The following is a 20,164-nucleotide window of genomic DNA, read 5'->3' on the forward strand; positions in this document are numbered from 1 at the left end:
GCAGTAACACTGACTGGCATTTCTAATCCTGATTCAGTGCACCTCTCTTCACAGAATATGAGTTATTGATTCCCTTCCAGGACTGAAACAGCTGAACACCTTCGGTGTCATCGCTGCTTGTTTTTAAATGACCAAGTAATGTGCCGTGTGAAGGCCCCAGTAATGGTGTGAATTGGCAGAGCAGCCCGGGGGAATCCTTCACACGGGCAGCCTCTCATACTGCACCCGTGGCCATCATTTGAAACAATTGTGCACTGAGTGTTACAGGATGCAGGGCTGCTGTTAACAGAACTTGTGTCTTTCCTGTGCACCTTACCCAGCTCTAGGAAAACAATGGCCCATCCAAAGTGAACTTCCATGGATCACACCACAATGCAGGCACGACAATGGGTTCCAAAGCAGACACAAACATGCTTTTCCTGAACGGGCTGAACTGGGGCATTCCAGCAGCACCAACAGCAAGGTCTCAGCATGCAGCAGAGATCATCTCCCCAGGATTTTAGGGGTAATCCCAGGCAAGTCCCAGGCTTCCCCACTTAATGTGCTGCAAGGTAAACCTGACCCAGTTTAAAACAAAAGTTTCTAAAGCCTTTCAAGTCTGCACAATGCCGAGTGCAAGCTAAACACTCTCTCAAGTGCAACGAGCATCCTTGGCACTCAGCACACTAAGCACCAATTTGAGTCAAATAACAGCTAAGCAACACATCTTTACGTACAATTCCCTGGTCTATGCAAGAGGTAGAAATAGAATTTTACACGTCTACAAGAAAAAGATCAGTTCCCCAGTAAATCTCCATCTATGGCTAATCACTCTCCTTTTACTTACACCATGAATTACCTTTCTGCATTGAATTAATTTTGAAATCTAAACCAAGCAAGAATCAAATTACAACAGCTTTGAGCCAAGCACTCAGCAGAGGCATTAGTTATTACTGGGCTGTAATTCTGAATTACACTGGCTCATCCCACTGATTTTCTCCACATCTGCACAGATTTACTTTCCTAGAATATTTTCCTTGAAGAAGAAAGGAGATACAGCCATAGAGAGCTGTCTGACAGATAAAAAGAAAGTATTTTAAAACACTTCAGAAAACGATTTCACTCCCAGTCATTGTGATGTCCTGTACCTCAGATTTGGGAAGCTTCATTTATCTGAAAATTCACAGTGTTAAAAGAGTACAATTACATTCCTAGTAAAAGCATGCTTGTTCACCACCCAGCAGGCTGACATTCAGTAAATTCACTGTACCTACTTACTACTTCACTACCTCCAAGTAGTAATCAGTTATATCAAGTATAAGATGGCATACTGAAACATTTTAAAATTACTAGTAAATCTATTTACCTTGCTTCAAGAGTTAATTTTACTTCTGCAAAAGCAAGAGAGCACACTGTGCAACCAAAATACTGTAGCTGGATGAACAGGTAACACTTCAGATGTCATCACTCCACCACTGAGTATCTTCATTCCGTCTATATTTATTGAAAAATATTTACATATTGGTCACCATGCTTTAACAGCATCTTTACACAAAAGGGTTAATGAAGAACATCACACTAGGATGGGGGAAGGGTGGTAAAATGTCTTTTTGAAAGTTAGGTTTTTTCCCAAGCAGTCACAAGCCAAGAGAGTTCTCAGACTGAGTGTGCCGGAGTGCCGCAGTGCGCGCGCCACAGATCCACAGCTTTGCTGACAATGGCGTCGGTGTTGTCCTGAGGAATCTGCAAAAGATCGGGGCAGGGTGCCTGCTCAGAGCACTGCATTCGACTGCTTTGTTTAAAATAAAGGGTTTGAATTTCCAGTTCAGATTTTATCTCTTTGTAAGAAAGAAAACAAACGTAGAATCCCATCTCCCTGTCCTCTAATCCCTCCATCCCTCTGTCCTGCACACACCATATTACATCCAGGTTTTGGACAAAAAGCTTTCGTTTCCAAAATGCTGATAAACGGCAGGAACCTCACACTTCACACATCCCTGACACCAGGCACGACTCACACTGCCTATCCACGACCACAAACTGTATCTCATACAACTCACCTGGCTTACTCTGGGACCCTACAGCCCTGCTGAGATGCCTCATTACTATTCGGGATCAGGAAGGCTCAGGGCCAGGTTCATGATCCCCTCCTCACATCAAGAGAAAACACACATTGAGTCTACAGATTTGCACTCAGGCAAGATGCAAAAAAAAGGTGCCAGAAACCAACCCTTCTAAGAAGCCTCCAGAAAAATTAACCTAACCTGACCTGCACTTACTTTCAGAGAAAAACTCTTTAGTATCACAATAAATGTTAATTCTCTATATAGATAATATATTCCCCAAGCTTAAAAATCACTTAATTCTATGGAAGCCTTAACTCCTGATAGAAAAAGTTATTATTCTCATTGCTGAGCATTCTCCCTTCACCTTGGTACTGCTATACTGTTCTCAGTAATGTAATAATATCTTTTGGTACATCTGCAGCAGGCAAGCAATCCAGGCTGAAACAGTTATAAGCTATAAAAGGTAATGCAAAGCATAATTAGAGTACTTACATTTTCCAAAAACTGTGTGATCTTTTCTGCAGAATTCAGTGCTATTATCTTCATTTTAAAGGTTAATAATATCTCCACAGCAACAAACACAAGAATCTTGCACGATCCACTTATAACTTTGTCCCAAACCCTATAAGAAAGTAAAAAGGAATCACTAAACATTACTGCAGTGTTTATCTGCTTATTTCTCTGCTAGAACATCCTTTGTACAACCATCTCTATCCAGAATATTTTTCTGAACAACAGCAATGTATTGAATTTTTCGGGTCAGGATAAATAGAAGACATTTTATCAGCTCCTCAATCTGTACAGAGCAGAGGGATGGCAAGCAGCAATTGGAATGTACTGATATGGTGTGTTGCTATTGAACTGTTTACAAGCTCAAGTACAAAATGCAACTTCTCTGCTAGAACAGCCTTTGTACAACCATCTCTATCTAGAATATTTTTCTGAACAGCAACATATTGAATTATTTGGGTCAGGATAAATAGAAGACATTTTATCAGCTCCTCAATCTGTACAGAGCAGAGGGATGGCAAGCAGCAATTGGAATGTACTGATATGGTGTGTTGCTATTGAACTGTTTACAAGCTCAAGTACAAAATGCAAATCTTGGCTTAATAGCCTCGGTGTGTTGCTATTTAGAAATTGAACTGTTTACAAGCTCAAGTACAAAATGCAAATCTTGGCTTAATAGCCTGGACTGCAACAACTATTCTACTGGACTACACAGCTACCAGAGTGTGCGGTAAAGATGAGAATTTTTCCTAGTGCAAAAAAAAAAAAAATTAACTTCCTTAGCATGCCTAATAAAGATTCTCTTCAATCAGCTAGCAAGCAGCAATTGGAATGTACTGATATGGTGTGTTGCTATTGAACTGTTTACAAGCTCAAGTACAAAATGCAAATCTTGGCTTAATAGCCTGGACTGCAACAACTATTCTACTGGACTACACAGCTACCAGAGTGTGCGGTAAAGATGAGAATTTTTCCTAGTGCAAAAAAAAAAAAAATTAACTTCCTTAGCATGCCTAATAAAGATTCTCTTCAATCAGCTAAACTGCTAAATATTCAAAGAGATGTAACACTGAACTACTGCATCTCAAGCAGATCATTGCTGTATGAGATACAAATATGATCTATCAGCAGGATGTAGTTCATGATGTTTAAATTAGGCACAAGGCACAACTATTAAGTATTCCAATCCACCGGGCAGACACTCTCAGAAATACCCAGGCACTCCTACCTCTCCTGTGAAACCATACCTGTACCTCACAGTTTTAGTAAAACCTGAAGGGCGGGTGTCCAAAGGCTTCAGCAAAAGAACTTGGATGAATATTAAAATGGATCATCATACCAAAACCTACTATTAGCCTGCAACAATTTGAAATCATCTTTCATCCAGCAGCTCTCTCTCAGGCCCAGCTCAAGAGACTCGGGATAAAAGATTGCACAAAAAAGTGTGAAACCATCTGTCAGATGGCAGCTTTTATGGGCTCACATTATTTTTAGTTCTTGAATTTTAAGAGCTGTGTCAGAAAGAGTTTCTGAGGATTACAGTTCTTGCTCCTTCTGGGCACTTGTTCAAACTATTTCTCCTTCCAAATAAAAACATGGAGGAACAAAGATCACACACTGTCCTCTGTAATTTCTGAATATAGTAACACCAACTGAAAAACATCTTCTGTAGCCCATCTATAAATTTGTATCTATGGGTGTGCTCCTTTCAGGGACAACTCAATTTTGTACAACCTCTCAGAATTTGCACTTCAGCCCAGAGTGCCAGGAGAGCACTACACAGGCATGACATGAACTCTGACAGCTGAAATGAAGTGCTAGGATCACACTTTTACACAAGGAATTAAGAGGGGAGAGCCCAACCAAGAGCACTTAAGGTGATAAAGGGAGAGGAAAGGTGAGAGAGCTTGGACTGCTCAACCTGTAGAAGAGAGGGATCTGGGGAATCTCATCAATGTAAACTGAAATGGAGAGTGCAAAAAGGGTGGAGCCAGGCACTCTCCAACCATGCCCAGTGAAGGGATCTGAGGCAACAGGCACAAACTCAAACACAGGACTAGATTTTAACTTATAACAAAGAAAGGAGATAAACAAATGTGTAGATCCTCAGGACTATTCTCAAAGTAGAAGGAAACAAAAAACCCATAGGGACAGATGAGGGGGGGAAAAGGCACAGCCAATTTCTTTCCCCTTTGCAATTTAGTTTTAATTCCCTGTCTTGCTATGATTAAACAATTAGTATAATCCTGACAGGGACAGGAGCAACACACAATCCAAGATCAAAATCTTACTGCTTCATTTGTGGTTCAAGCATCCCAGGACAAATGATCCCTGCAAACATTACTTTGCTGTTGAAGTCAGGTCTAGGAAGCTTTAAGCAAGAATATGAGAAGACTGAGACAACAGCTCTGTTCCACACTGTACAGGTCACCCCTGTTTACTTCTACAGCATTTTCCTTCACAAACACATCTGTTCAGAACACAAGAAAAACTTCCCCGTGTGTTCCATGAGCATCAGAACTGTAATTACGAGTGACAATTAGAGAGAGTAGCAGATCTCAAAAACAGGAAATCATTTTTATAGTTCATATCAAAGCTCATGTCAATTTGAAAACAAACTTACTAATCCTATTATAAAATACCCAGTCTTCTTTCATTATTCTGCTTCCAATTCTTCGGCCTTCAGTCTCCATAATTACATTAGGTTACACACTATGCTCAGAAAACACTCTATTGTTTTCCTGCATTATTTAGTCTGATTCCAGAACAAATGATTTAACAATGGCAAAACAGATGCAGTATCTAAATCACCAGTGTCTTAACAAATTTTGGAAGATAGTGCACAGAAAAGTGAGTGAGATGTCAGCACTAACCAGCTGTGTCTGCTGCAGTATTTTTCCCCTAACATTTCCAGCTATTACTCTCAGTACAACTCCACCAGTGACAGTAATTGGGAATGAGTGTGCAACACTGTGATGAACAGTCAGCACCTTGTCTGTACCAGCAGAGCCAGGAACAACAACATAAACTGTCAGAAGTGGAAAAAAAACCACAGCAGTTTCAAGGAAATACATTTTCTGATGATCCTATTCTAATCCAGCAGTCTTTATACACTGTGTATACACAGGTGTCCTGCTTTCACTATTTTTGTAGCAAGCATTTAAGGTCAACTTTACTGCAACTTTTTACCTGTTCTTTGATACTCCTGGAGAGGGGGTAAGTATAAGAGAAACCTCATGCAACTGTGCCTACAGCCGTACACAGGAATGCAGAAAAAGAAATACATATTCTGAACAAAATTCACTGTTTTGTGTGACTATCATCCTCTGTAAAATACAACTGTTCAATTAACCACAGGAACACTCTTGCAGGTGTTTCTTGAACAGCAAAGCAGTACTGACAACCACAAGGAAAAATAAAAAGAAATGGGAAGCTATAAAGGCAAAGAGCATGCCAAGGATTATGCAAATGAAACCATTTACTTTTCACTGAGCCTCTTCTATAGACAAGATACAACACTCTGTGTGCACCTGTGTGTGAAGGGATGCCATTCTCCAGGCACTCTCTGAGGTTCCTGTGGCACTATAGTGCAGTAATACACAAGAGGCATCACAGCACTGCTGCTGTTTTTCTGATACATTACCATTAATCTCACAGTTTTTCCTGTGCTGCAGGGTAAAGACACTCAACCTTATTTCCTGGTTCTAGTCCTCCAGCCATCCAGGCACAAGACATCTAAAAAGAACAAATGCTTTCTCCTCTGCCTGCACTTCTGGGTGTCCTTCCAGAGGTACCTGGGCATGGAGGGACATGCTGACGCTCACACAAATCTCACCCTGATCTATCATGACCTTGTGCCCATTCATTTGCAGACCTGGGAAGCAGCTCAGTGAGACAAAGGCAAACGCAGTAGTAGCAGCCCACATGCACATTCTTATGCCCTCCTGCTCCACAGTAAAATAAAGGCATTTTCCATATTTCTGTTGCTTCTATTAACAAATGACTTACATTTTTACAATTAAATGTAATTTATGCAGGGCATGGACATCACAGATTTAAAACTACAGAAGTATATTAATACATGAGGTAGTGCCAGTTTGAAAGTTGTAAGATTTCAGGAGAATGACGGAATACTTTGCCAGAGACTAATAACCTAACACCAGGCAGCCAATGCCAAGCCTTCAGTGCAGAGCACAAACAACATTAGGCAGGGCCTGATACGTGAGTGGCATCCTTAGGCCATAAAAAACGCCTGGCTCATTCACAATTACAACTGCAAAGCTGCACTGCTTCTGCTGCATCATCTGGGCTGACAGTGCCAGATTAAACTGGAAGCCAAAGTGCCATTTTTCCTGTAGAGCTGAAGCCACAAACAGGACCCCAAGGTTTAAGAGCAGGGATTTCCAGCTGAGGGCCCTCACAGCACCATTGGAAAGCTTTCCACACATGGGCTTACCAAACAGATGAGCAAATATGCTGCTGCACAATCAAACAAACAGCAATGAATGAATGGAAACAAAGGTGTGACCCAGCTCTCTCCCTGTCTCAGAGAAAAACACACCTTTCTGTGCCTCTCAAACTTCTGCCACAGGCTGGTTCACATTCCAGAAAGCACCCTGTCTATATTCCAGGTGGGATACAGAATCTTTGGAATGGTCTGCTCCTCCCTTTTACCAATGTAACAGCTTTAAGAAGTTTGTTAAGCAGCTCATCATGTAATATGCCAAGTGTATTAGACACTGCATAAGCTCAAAGCAAAAGTTTCCATATGAAACCTGTCCGTATGTATTTTTCAAGCCCACTTAAATTAAACTGATACATAAATTTTACCTATGGCGTAACCTGAAGTGTGCTATAAAACAGTATTTATACTGAGTGGCAGAGTCTGTCAGGTCCTGGAATTGTGCAACTTCATCTCACCATTACCAGGTAAAATTTCTGCACAGCATGTACAAGTCTTGTACACCTTAGAGAAAACTAAACAAACAAAACCATGAATGTTAGATTTATCTGCTTGACAGAGAAGACTACAGTTCATAGAAAGCAAGCAGCCTCTCTGAGAAATGCAGTGCTAAATCATAAGTGAAAATAAATCATAAAAGACTGTGTTCAGATAATCTCTGACTTCACAAGAAAGTAAGTAAAATTCACGGGAGAACTGGAGACCTTCAAACCTCAGCAGTTTCAACACTGACATTTGGATGCATTTCAGATAAGCACTGGGGCTTCTAGATCCTAATCCAAACTGAGTCTCCAAGCATTAATTAAGTTCATCTGTCACACACTACCCATGAAGTATGTTATTTCCTCAGCGAATAAGGCCATTATGATTACAACTGAATAATTCACAACCCTAAACTGCCAAGAAAAAGTGCACTTTCATCATGTTCCCACCAGAACTCTTAGGAAAAGGGATTGTTGTGCCGTCAGAAGTACCAACACTGAAATTTGTTTTTATTCCAGAGTGATACAAAAAGCCAGAATTTTGATATTTTCCAGGGGGAAAAAAGTATTAAAAATTTCAGGTAATCAAAATATTCTATTTCAGTAAAGTGAAACAGCATATGGAAATGTTAAAAATGCATACTGATTAGACAAAAATATTTCATGTAAATAAAACTAATTCAAAATGGTAGACATTTGAAGCCAAAGATTCTTGCAAGATGAAATATGAAATCAAAATTCTTCATCTAGATTTTTCCTTTTACACCATCAGGATGACACAGCTCCATTCAAGTTTCAATTTTCAATAGAAATTTTTAAGAAACCCTTCATCTTCCAAGAGCAAATCTGCTCTGAATACAAATTCCTCCCTCAGCTCTTGTCCACAGCCATAAGATCCAGTAGCAAAACTGAATCACATGAGCTCTAAACTGTAACAAACATGCAATACTGTGCATTCTTACATAATTTCTGCAGTCACAGAAGCAGTAAAAGCTTTCAATCATCACATTACACAATCACTAAGCAGACAAGACTATTCTGTAGCCTTATAGGTGCTTGATGAGAAGAACTTGCCATGTAACAATAACGCTGTTGCACCTAAAGGTCTCAATCCTTCACAAAATGTTCTTTTCTCTCAAACATAATCCTTGGCCAAAAAAAAAAAAAAAAACCCTACAGAACCTTAAAGACCATGGTCCAACAAGAGCAGAGAGCACGATTTCTAATCTTACAGCTTGTTCCCTGAAATCTTCTTATTCTTGTCAGGGTAAATAAAACATTTTTAAGAACAGCCATTTTCCACTTTCCTCCATGGAACATGAAGTACCAGATAAACAAACACTTCATCCACTATTCAGATTATTACCAACTTTACCACCATAAAACCATTATTTACAAAGCACTGTTTCCATGCTAGGTTCCTATTTTAGCCACTGAAGTCCTGAGATTACCTCGAAGTAAAGTTTCCCTTGAACATTGTTACTTCTCAAAGTTTTCAGACAGCTGAAAATGACACCATTATTTTCTCTGTGCCACATCCTGTTCAGCTATCAGCAACTCTGGTAAATGCAGAAAGATGTTTCTCTACTTTGAGCTTGAATTTCCTGCTTTCCAAGAGTTCTCAGGCAGCAGAATCAGAGAAATCATACAAGCTTCATTTCAAAAGCCCTTCAGTGAAGTGTCACACACAAGAATTTTTCCCTTTTAAAAGCTCAACAACCTATTTGTAACTGTAGAATCCTAATATAATTCACAATTTCATTAACTTTGTAATATTCAACTTGCCCTAGTACTTTTAAAATAAACATTCTGTCATGGTTTAACCCCAGCCAGCCACTGAGCAGCAGACAGCCACTCATTTACTACCTCTACCAGTGGGATGGGGGAAGAATTGGAAGGGTAAAAGTAAGAAACAAATTCGTAGGTGGAGAAAAAAAGTTTCATAATTATAAAGAAGTAATAATTTCCAAAAAATTCTAATGAAGAGAAGAAAAACATAACAAAGAGAGGAAAATAAAACCTGAGACAAGTGATGCAACTGAGAACAGCTGCCCACCACCCTGACTGATGGCCAGCAAGTCCCCATGCTCCCACCTGCCATCCTCCACCTCAGCTTAACTGCTGAGCATGACTCCACATGGAATTGGATATCCCTCGGGTCAGCTGGAGTCAGCTGTCCTGGCTGTGTCCCCTCCCAGCCGTGTTCTTGTGCACCCCCAGCCTCCCTGCTGTTGAGGAGCAGAATGATGCCATGTAAGGGCTGCTCTGCAGGAACTAAAACATCCCTGTGTTCCAAAACACAGCCCCATACCAGCTACTCTGAAGAAATCTAACTCTATCCCAGCCAAAACCTGTACACATTCCCAAAATCTTTTTCATCTAACACTAATACAACATTACAATCACTCCCTAAGCACAGATTTTTTTCAAAAAGCTCAAAAACTGACTACCATTCAGCTATGTAACATTAATAGACGGTTTGGAGTTCTGCATCCTAGGAGGCACTACGTGTCCAACAGAATCAGCTGGTATACTTAGTTCCATTCTTTTTATTTTCAGTGGGTGAAACTATCACACAGAGATTATCTTGCATCAGTAACATGGGGAATTAAATCCAACTTTACCATTTTGAAGTTTGCAATAAAGCTAATACCATAATCTTACATATAAAGTACAGAAAGCTCTTTGCCTGCTAGTGATGACAGAAAACTGGAATTACTATGCAGCTACAAACAGAAAGAAAAGAAAAAGAACTTGCCTCTGTAAACTGGACTCAGGTAAACATCCTGCAAAACACTTTTTAAACCAAAGATCATAGGGGAGTTTGCTCATTGCAGCACATGCCTTCAGATGCATCAGCAGTCTGTTATCTTCAATGTTCAAATACTGCTCCAGAATTTTTGGCTGAGAAAGAATCAGAAAATTTTAGGTAACTCACATCAGAATACCTTCATAGTTAATGCACACTGTAAGATAAGCACTGTCTTAACAATTCAACTGGAGCAATGTAACATATTAAAATAATGTACCTTCATTCTTTTAATTGCTCCAAAATAGAGGTGTTACCAACTTTTGCAATTAACTAATTACGTACTTAACCCAAGAAACAACCTCAGCTTCCTGAAATTGCTGACCACTAGCAGAACTTCCAAGATATGCAGTATTCCCTAGTATAAGGAGGTGTTTCAGAGCTTCAAGCAATGTAGAGATTAAACATGCACTAATCACTGATACCTTCACAAGTAAAATTGAGTTTCATTCACCTCAAACCTAATCGCCTTAGCACACATCAAAAAATATCTACACACAATGCAGCAAAACCCAAAAAATCAATTCTGAGAGCAAATCCCTGAGCAACCCATTAAAAACTGGACACTGATTTATTGTTTAAAAACCCTGAGTATTTAAGGCATAAACATGTGGATAATGTTTTCACCTTGTTTAAATTTTAATGTAACACGATACACATTTTCATGAATTCTTGACTACCTTTATGCTTTGTCATAGTTAGGCAAACTGCTAAGGACTTCAACTGCCAAAGGCAGAAAACACCTCCTTTGCCAATATTCTCACCTACTGAGTCTTGGCACATGGATTGTGATACAAAAAAAACCAACTTGGGGAGACAGACACTTGGCACTCTTTACATCACATCGTACAAGCACATACTTTAAAAATATTCCTTTCTCCTTTGAACTGGTATAGTTGAATGTACCACCCACAGAAACAAGAGGTAGGTTTAAAAATTATTTCTTAGTTCCAAAAGAACTAACATGGGCAGGCATAATTTTCCCCAGCAAATTTCTATTCAGCAATGGCTGGTGCACATGTACTCAATATTTTTACTTTTTAGGATATCGTTAACCAAAATCTCCTTATCTATTACAGCTATTTCATGAATTACAAGAACTTTCATAATTTTGGTAAGCACACATTAAAATCAAACTTTCATTTTATAAATCAGGCAGACAGAAATTCAAAATTAATATTCTGTGATAGCCTTTAAATTGTCAGTATTGCAAAAATCTACTCCACTTTTCATAATAACTTGCTCTGCAGCATACTATTTTTCTGAAGATTGAGTACTCTGCTCCATTTATGAAGCACAACTGTGCTTTGTCTATCATCCAGTGAGCACCATATGAATGCAGGGATGCAGCCTAAACAGTAGCAGACGTACATCAAGATGTTCTTCACTTTTGACATTTTTAATTGTTTAAAATTTTTAAGTGACCAATTTGTGAGACAAATAATTCAACTAGATACAAAGTAACCTTTAAGCAAAAAAAGGTAATTGAAAATTACCACGTAGCAAACAAAAACAATTTCTAATGTTACATTAGACAGGGCAGCACAATCACAATGCAAAAAGCACTCCTCCCCTGTTCTCAAAATAGCTGGTGGAACAGAATCCAAGGGTGTCACTTCTGATTCTCCAGTTGTCTCTCTGTGTTAATGCTTTCTATGACTGCTTCTCCTTGCAAAAAGAAAAAAAAAATTCCTTTTTCCTTACCAGCTGTTGTAGTGAATCTTTGTGCTTGCTGTTCAGCTGATTCACAAAGCAACTGACAAGCCAATAGCATTCTATAGGATCCTCCACCATTTCCTCCATTGCTCTAGCAATAGCAAGAAACACTTCATCTTCAGGTTCCTGAAAAACAAAAAAAAAAAAAGTAATCTACAGAGAAGTACTGGACTATTCTGATTTAAATTATTCTTATATTCCTTTTCTCTGCTATTCAGGGGAAAAAAAACAGGAATCAACAAACATGAAAAGCTGTTCTCATGTTCCTAAACAAGACATCGGGCAGCTGCTGCATGATGATGACAGATATCTATTAAAACAGAGCAAGTAAGATTTGTTTTGCTTTTAAAACCAAAACATGCTTCAGTGTATAGAGTCCTAAATACTACTGGGATATGTCTCTGCCACACAGACTGCTCCAATACACACATATCCTTACCTGAACCCTCTGCATTCAAATGCACAGAACACTCAGCAGACTTCCGTTTGTTACTCAAACATTTCAAAATATTTAGATCAATCTGACATCTCTTCATCTCCCTCTGCCTCTACAATAAAACACCTGCATCAAGAGTAACCTCTCATAAGTTTAAGGGGAAAGTGACTGCACTGCAAAGAGAACAAATGCTTTCTGCAGCAGCAAAATAAACCTGAGTTACAGGACTAATGACTGGGGCTCTGCTAAACACCCTCACTACGAAACCTCACCACAGTCCTGAGAACAGCTCTGGGATGCACTGACAAAACACTTGCTCAGAAGGCAATACTGCTCTAGAAGGGAGGAATTTTCAGCCCACTGCATCACACGCCAAGATCAAGGAAATGTCTCTTGGAAATCTACAGGGTAGGATGGCCACATTCCTAGGAAACGGTAAGGGTATGAAAACATTCCCTCCTCTGACAAGAGAATGCTGCAGGTAATCCTCCAGTTCTAAGTGTTACTGAATTTTCCGTATTAACTTCAACTTTTTTTATTTTGAAGTTTTCTTTAAGTACTTAGTCAAAATTCATTATTACACATGAAAAATTACAAATTAAGCTGGGCTAGAGTGAATACAGATAAATTAACTACAGGACCTAATAGATTAGAAAGCTCTGTGGCTCCATTCCTCACCTCCTATGTCATGGAAAAAAGAAAGAACCACACATTGTTTTTACTATCACAGTACTAATTTACCATCACAACACAGCCTTGTTTAACCTATGGGTGTACATTGTGAACAGCAGAGTATGTGCATTACCTGACAGAAGCCCAGATCAATTCAGACTAAGAAAAAAAGGACAGTACACTGAAGTCTAGATTTAAAACCAAGTAATTTAAGTATTTGCTGCAACTTGCATTAAATCACTGCTTGGACAGGCTCTGGATTACCCTTGTTCCAGGAACCAAAGAACCTATGAGCTACAATGAGGTGATGTCATTTTCATGTCAGTACTAAAAAGAAACCGAAGTGCCCTGGAGTACAAAAGGCTTGAAACATATCAGGAAAAATGCACAAAAGAGATTTTAAGACATAAAATCTTACGTAAGTACTTAGGGGAAGGAAAAGAGAAAAGCACTTTGACAAAAATTCTTTATTTTATACACTTCTCTGTTTTGCATTCACCTTACTTGGTCTATCTACAAGCATTTGTGAGGTGACCCACAGTTCAGTTTCTCACTGGTTTAAAGTTTCAAGTTCAATAAAGTACTGTACTTAAAAGACTGTTAAAATCACCACTGACCAATGGAAAAGCTACGTTTCGAGGCAATTTTCCTGATTCCAGTTGATGTATGCGGAGGAAAACATCAACCTGTGGGGTAGAATCATTAATAAAGCGAATCACACGAAGAGCGTGGTGAATATCCCAGTACTGCTCCTTCCGGTACTTCATCACCAAAGCATGAGATTCATGGTGAGGAGGAATAATTCCTAAAAAAAAAAAAAAAAAAATTTTTAATTAAAAGAAAAAATATAAGCAATTGTAAGGAGGAGTCCTACTTGTTACTTTTTTTATCTGTCTAGTTTTCAGTACAGTAATAGTTGTATATTTGTGCCCAGCTTCCATTTATTTTGAAAACAAAGTCATTGTAGAATGATTTTTATATATATTAGTTGTTCATTTTCTCAAATTTTACACTTTGTCACTCTGATGACAGAGAATATATACATGCAACTAACTAATGCAAAGATAATGTTCACTGCAGTATTAATTACTTTACTGCCAGAAAAGTCTACTCACTGTACCAGAGATTAATTCTCCCTAAAATGACATTCAAAATCAAAATCAATCCATTGAATCAAGTAAAGATTAAAACTTAAAAATGCCACATAGTCAAGTGACATCTGTTATTTTCTTAGCAGAACACAAATATCTTTTCTAGTTTCCTAGGAGAAAAAAAAATTAGAAGTATCTAAGTAGAAAGGCAAAGAAAATTACACAGCATCTCCAGAAAGGATACTTACCATTTCACTTAGTCCTTCCCCTTACTCAAGGGTCTTGCAATGCACTGATTTTTACAACAGAACTGTCACAGACTTCAACAGAAATCAAAGCATACATACAGCTGGGCAAAAAAATGCCATCTCCCTATCGCTAGTGGAGCAGAATTTTTCACAGTGTAGAAATCATGAGAACAAAGTATTCTTCAAAAGTCAGTTCTGAAACAAGCTACCTGCTCCTTTTACCTCTCATTTAAAGAAACAAAAAAAATATTCCTGCCAAGTGTTAAACCATGAAATGGCTGAGTTGAGGAACAAGCACATCAGACAGAAAATTATCTTTTCTTTTCCAGCTGCAAACCTGCCTGCATTTCAAAAGCTGGAAGAAAGCATGACATTTTTCACGATATGCCAGAAGAGAGTCAACATCATAACTCTATGTACATACTGCCAACTGCTCTCCTCAAACACAGAGGACAACCTTGGGCAGGCAAAACGAAGCTGAAACAACAGAGGGGTGCCTGGAAACCATCACGAGTCATCCTTGAACAGGAAGGTAACAGAGGCATTGCTGACACACCACGTAACCTGGGACATCAGCAAGCCTTATTACATGTCTGAGAGAGTTTTCTTGACAGGACAGACCTCCTTTTCTTAAATTATTAACATTATTTAGAAGTCACATAACACGTCCCACCAGAAACAGACTGGGCTGTGGTTCCGACCATCAGGGGGAGATACTTTGCACTGCCCTTCTCCAATACTGGCTTTTCTAACAACTGCTAACACTGAAATGCAGCGTAAGAAAAGTCCCTGAACCTCTGTTCACCCAAGGCATGTCACATAATGACGGTATGAATACTTGGAATCACAGAATATCATGAGTTTGAAGGGACCCACAAGGGCCACTGAGTCCCCTCCTGGGCCTGTACAAGACTATTCCAAAGCATCACACCACATGCCTGAGAGCAGAGCTCACTTCTTGAACTCTGTCAGGCTTGGTGCTGTGACCACTTCCTGGGAAGCCTGCTCCAGTGCCCAAATGCCCCTTATTCTGATATCCAACCTAAACCTCCCCCAAAACAACTTCATGATGTGAAATTAATCACTCTGGGTTTAAAATACAAAATACTTTTTAGAACCAGTATAATCTTCCAAGCAGTTGATTCAGAAGGGGTTTTGTGTTACCGTATGATTCACAGATCCTTTATTTAAACAGCCCAAGACCTGGCTCTGCAGTGAGCCACAATTTTGCAGAGACGTATTTTGCTATTATAATGTTGGCTGAAGGATTCTGTACTGAGTTGCTTGTCCAAAATTCCTATGCTATATTTCCCAGTACCGATATTTTAAAGGATGCTGACTACTTCACTAGTGCCCAGGGTACAATAATATTTTTAATGGCTGAGGTTTCTATCAAATAGGACTACCCTGTAAGTTCAGTGCCAAGAACTTCAAGCTTTGTAATTAGATCTTGCCCCTTCTGTGCACTGTTCATTTACTACCTTTGTCAAAAAAAGGCTTACAAATCCACACAATCAGCAATATGAAAACTTTCAAAATGTAAAAACTGGAAGGGGAAAAAAATGAATTAAAAAATTAAGATTTTTTTTAAATCCCACTTGTCTCCAAGTGGACATTATCTTGCATCTAGTCAACCAATGTACTTGACCAGTTAGAGCAAAGTCATTAGTACTTTTTAATCAGTCACATGACTAGCGCACTTCTGGGAAAATATAATCTATTTATGGTGTTTACAGTTTCTGGGGATACCATTAACTTGTCTTCAGCCTTGTATTTTCTTCAACAGAAAATACAATTCAAAGCCGGCAGCAAAACCATAGGAAACCAATATTCCGCAGAACACAAAGCTTCTCCTTGGAATAATCACGTACTCCATGCTTCACCCAGTTTAAAATTAATCACAACTTTACTTCAACCTAATTGTCTGTTATTTCAGGAGCACAACTGAGTATCTTTTCAGATATCGATGACTTCTTATAATTCACATTTCAAACTCATTTCATAAATGTACTTGGATAGTGTTACAAAGTTAAATACAGAAACACACTCTCCTAGGCACATTTCAGCAAAGTTCTCAAAAACTTGTTCTATAATTGCCATTGTGCATCCAAGGTGGATACAAAAGTTGGCTAAATATTTATCAGTAGGCAAGGTAATACAGAATAATCCTGTCATTACTTCTTCAAAAACAAAAACAAAACAAAAACAAAACAAAACAAAAAAAAGGAGAAAAAATTGCACCTTCCTACATTCTGTATGTTATCATTCATACCTAGAAGCACTTTCCACACCAGTATACGATACATGGATGGAAGAGGAAACCTCTGACTAAATGTGCAAAGCTTCTCAATATCTGTAAAGAAATGAAAACAAAAAAAAATCAGGACAAATTTAAATATGGTTATAAATAGGTTTTTCATCTGTGACCCAGCCAAATATGACAAACTTTAGTTGCAGACTGAAATTCCCTATTTCACCACATATTATCAACAAATGCTTTCACTGCTTTCATGTTGGCCTGATTCACATTAAAACTACTCCAGGTTTCATCAGGAGGAAAACGGGACCATTTTTATAGGCCTTTTGTAAAGCATGTCACTGTCAAAACAATTAAGGCCTTTTTTAGAGGGACAACATTTATCTTTCTGTTCTGCCAGAGATGTGGCACTCCTCAGGGACCAACAGCAATAACATCTTCATTGCTTTGAAGTTAGATGGAATTGACAGATGAGGCGATGCATTCTCAGACTAAAATTGCTTTCCCTAAAAATCTTTCCGTTTCTTTGGCACAGAGAAATGAAAGAAGGAAAGAAGAATATATAAGCAAGCTGACAAATCTTTAATAGTTTTTAAAATCAGATTTACAGAGCTTTGAAAATCAAAGGTCTGCTAGCACTGAGGGATTATTGGTAATAGATGCAAAACTTAAATAAGTATTAAGCACAGCAGGTAAACATTTTCTATTACTCCCTCCCCAGCCCCTAATCACCAAGAAACAGAGCAAACAGTGAAATCAACTTGCCCAAACGATCATCCTTTAACAGAATTTCCAGCGACTTCTTTTCTTCAACTCCACGAAAGCCCACTTTCTCATAATATACTGAGCGAAAGTTTCTCTGAGAGTCATCAGCCATGACTGACTCCTCCTGGAGAAACAAAGAATTCCTCTGAAGATTTCAAGAATACATTCCTATTGCTTTAAGGCCAAGTAATTTGGCACACTGGTATAAGTTTACTGCCTATGTCTCTACAGTATTAGTAAAACCTACAGAATTTATTAAAATCTTCCAAGATTTTTTTATCACATACTAACATAAAGAATTATAAACATAATTTATTCTAAACAAGATCTAAAGATACCAACTTTACAAACAAAATTAAGGGATTTTTAAAAAAATTATTCACATAGTATATTATGCTAAATTCCAAAAAGGTTTTTTTTTAATTGCTAGAGAAACACTTAGGTATTTTATGCTATACCCTGTACTTCAAAACCAGCATGAAAAAAATACAGTTACAAGTCTCACAAAATTTTGACTACAAAAACCCTACTCAAGTAGAACTATTGCCCATGTAAGTAAATTATTAGGTTTCTTACTCACCAGCCAAGGTAATCAGAAGCAAAGACGAGCCAGAATTGGCCCCAGTGGCACAGGGGTGACAGGGAAGGGTAAGGCTGGGTGTGTAGGTTTCTTCTTAAGTTGCAGATACGAATTAAATGCTCATATTGTTACCAGCTGCTCTAACAGCCACAGCCTTGAGCTTGTTATGCCAGCACTAAAACCAAACAAATGCCTCATCCCTGTAGGGGAAGCAAAGGTAAATTCCAGTGAGTGCTCTGTGTATCACAACAACTGTAAACGACATTTCAATTCAGCTCAACCCTCTATCAATTCTCTCTCCTCTGCGGGCTTGCAAACATGAGAAAGAACATTTCAATTCAGCTCAACCCCCTAACTATCAATTCTCTCTCCTCTGCGGGCTTGCAAACATGAGAAAGTTCTGACTCCTAACTCCAAGGACTAAGAACAATCTTAACTTTTACATCCAGAGACAGCAGCAATACTTTGAGAGAAAGAATTTATTTCTGACTAAAGAGCGGTGAATGATGCATTGAGAAGCTTATTTAGTTAAATTCTTCTTTTCCTTGCAGAACCAAAGCACACATCAGGAGCAAAGCACGTACAGATATAAACAAAGACCACAATTTTATAGAGAGTGCACATATTTAAATTTGTATATCCACAAGGCCTGTTTGTGTTTCAAATTATGTCTGGTTTTAGTGCTTTGTAGGATCAGGGCCAAGACCAGACAAGCAAAATACAAACCAGCAATCGACTGAATTAGTGCTTTCTGAGACAGGCCAAATATTTCAAAACCAGAGAAATAAGAAATAAATACTACTTGCAACACATTCCAGTTCTGCACTATCCTTAAGAAAGTTACTGTGTAGCAAAATACAAACCAACAAACGACTGAATTAGTGCTTTCTGAGACAGAGAAAGTGCTTTCAAAAACAGAGAAAAAAGGAATAAATACCCTTTGCAACACATTCCAGTTCTGCACTATCCTTAAGAAAGTTACTGTGATATTCATGTAGGGTGCATTTAAGGGTCCACTGATCAGAGTGCTCACTGTTTACAGCGCAGCCATGCCTAGAAGCACACTTCAAATGTCATAGACACTCAATGACTTTTGACATTTTTCAGATTTTCATTTACATTTTCAAATTTTTAAAAGCTGAATTTAGTAAGTGTTACTTAGAAAAATAGCTAAAACAAAAACAAAACGCATCTAGCCCATACCACGTGTGGAAAAATGACAAGAAAGACAGAGAACAGGAACATTAAACATAATTTGAACAATAACAGCACGACCTATTAGCCAGGAATAGTATTTTAATAATTTTGAACCAGCAGAATAACAGCAGTACATTTTATGTATTCAGTGGTGAAAGGAGGAAGATCGTTTGTTTCCTCCCTCACAACTCAGGATTTGTATTTTCATGTTATACAAATGACCAGTATTCCAATCTTTACACCCGTCTTCAATAAACTGGAAAAAGGGGGAAAACAAATCCTTAGCCAGCTCATTAGAAGTGTGCTGTGCAGAAGTGTGCAATCAACTCGTCCTATCTTCAATTACAGCATTTTCGTGCAAAACAGCGGCTTTCCCGGTATCGCTGAGTGTCACTGCAGGTGAGGCAGCACAGGCCCGGGGCGCGGAGCCACCGCGCTCTGCCCCCGACCGAGCACCCTTCCCTCGCAGGCCCTGCCGGAGGCTCCCCCCACCCGGCCGTACCTCGGGGCTCAATTCCCGGCCTCCGTCACAATCCCAGAGGAAAACAAGGGCACATTTGGGCACGGGATCAGAGCACCCCGGGAATTCGGGCTGCGCCGGACTCCCCCGGCCGCCCCCGGCCGCCCCCCGGCTCCGCGGGCGCGGCGGCGGCGGGCGGAGCGCTGCGGCGGCCGGGCCGGGCCAGGCACGCCCGGGGCGTCGCGGTTTCTGCTCTGGGTGTCCCGCGGCCTCTCGGGGTCACCCGGTTCATCACGCACCCCGCCTGTGCTCCGCGCCACCCCTCAGCTCCATGCCTCTGCCCTCAGAGGGCGTCCGTCCCTCAGAGGCGGCTCCCCGCGTGGCGCGGGTGCGCTGAGGGCTGCCCGCGTTGTGTGCTGTGAGGATGGGCGTGC

General features: G+C 39.5%; 1 protein-coding gene across 1 annotated transcript; it reads right to left on the minus strand.

Moving 5' to 3' along the window:
• Nucleotides 1–1,459: 1,459 nt before the first annotated feature.
• On the minus strand, nucleotides 1,460–19,905 carry TBC1D7 (TBC1 domain family member 7). Its single transcript, XM_039712201.1, has 9 exons — nucleotides 19,773–19,905; nucleotides 18,074–18,273; nucleotides 17,494–17,617; nucleotides 16,744–16,824; nucleotides 13,750–13,937; nucleotides 12,013–12,150; nucleotides 10,258–10,403; nucleotides 2,538–2,667; nucleotides 1,460–1,722 (listed from the first exon to the last, which is right to left on the minus strand). Exons 3-9 carry the CDS (start codon nucleotides 17,603–17,605, stop codon nucleotides 1,636–1,638), a joined length of 882 nt encoding a protein of 293 aa, XP_039568135.1. The 5' UTR covers nucleotides 17,606–17,617; nucleotides 18,074–18,273; nucleotides 19,773–19,905; the 3' UTR covers nucleotides 1,460–1,635.
• Between the last annotated feature and the right edge of the window lie 259 nt (nucleotides 19,906–20,164).

Source organism: Passer montanus, unplaced genomic scaffold (assembly GCF_014805655.1).
Source record: "Passer montanus isolate IOZ18808 unplaced genomic scaffold, ASM1480565v1 scaffold26, whole genome shotgun sequence".
NCBI lineage: Eukaryota > Metazoa > Chordata > Aves > Passeriformes > Passeridae > Passer > Passer montanus.

What these genes read in the sequence shown, in the direction of transcription:
- TBC1D7 (XM_039712201.1), bottom strand. Translation starts at nt 17,605, where the DNA reads ATGGCTGATGACTCTCAGAGAAACTTTCGCTCAGTATATTATGAGAAA. An exon ending in CCTGAGTCCAGTTTACAGAG is followed by an intron (nt 2,668 to 10,257) that starts GCAAGTTCTTTT and finishes ACTTTCTTATAG; the next exon opens with GGTTTGGGACAAAGTTATAA. An exon ending in TCACACAGTTTTTGGAAAAT is followed by an intron (nt 1,723 to 2,537) that starts GTAAGTACTCTA and finishes GATCTTTTGCAG; the next exon opens with ATTCCTCAGGACAACACCGA.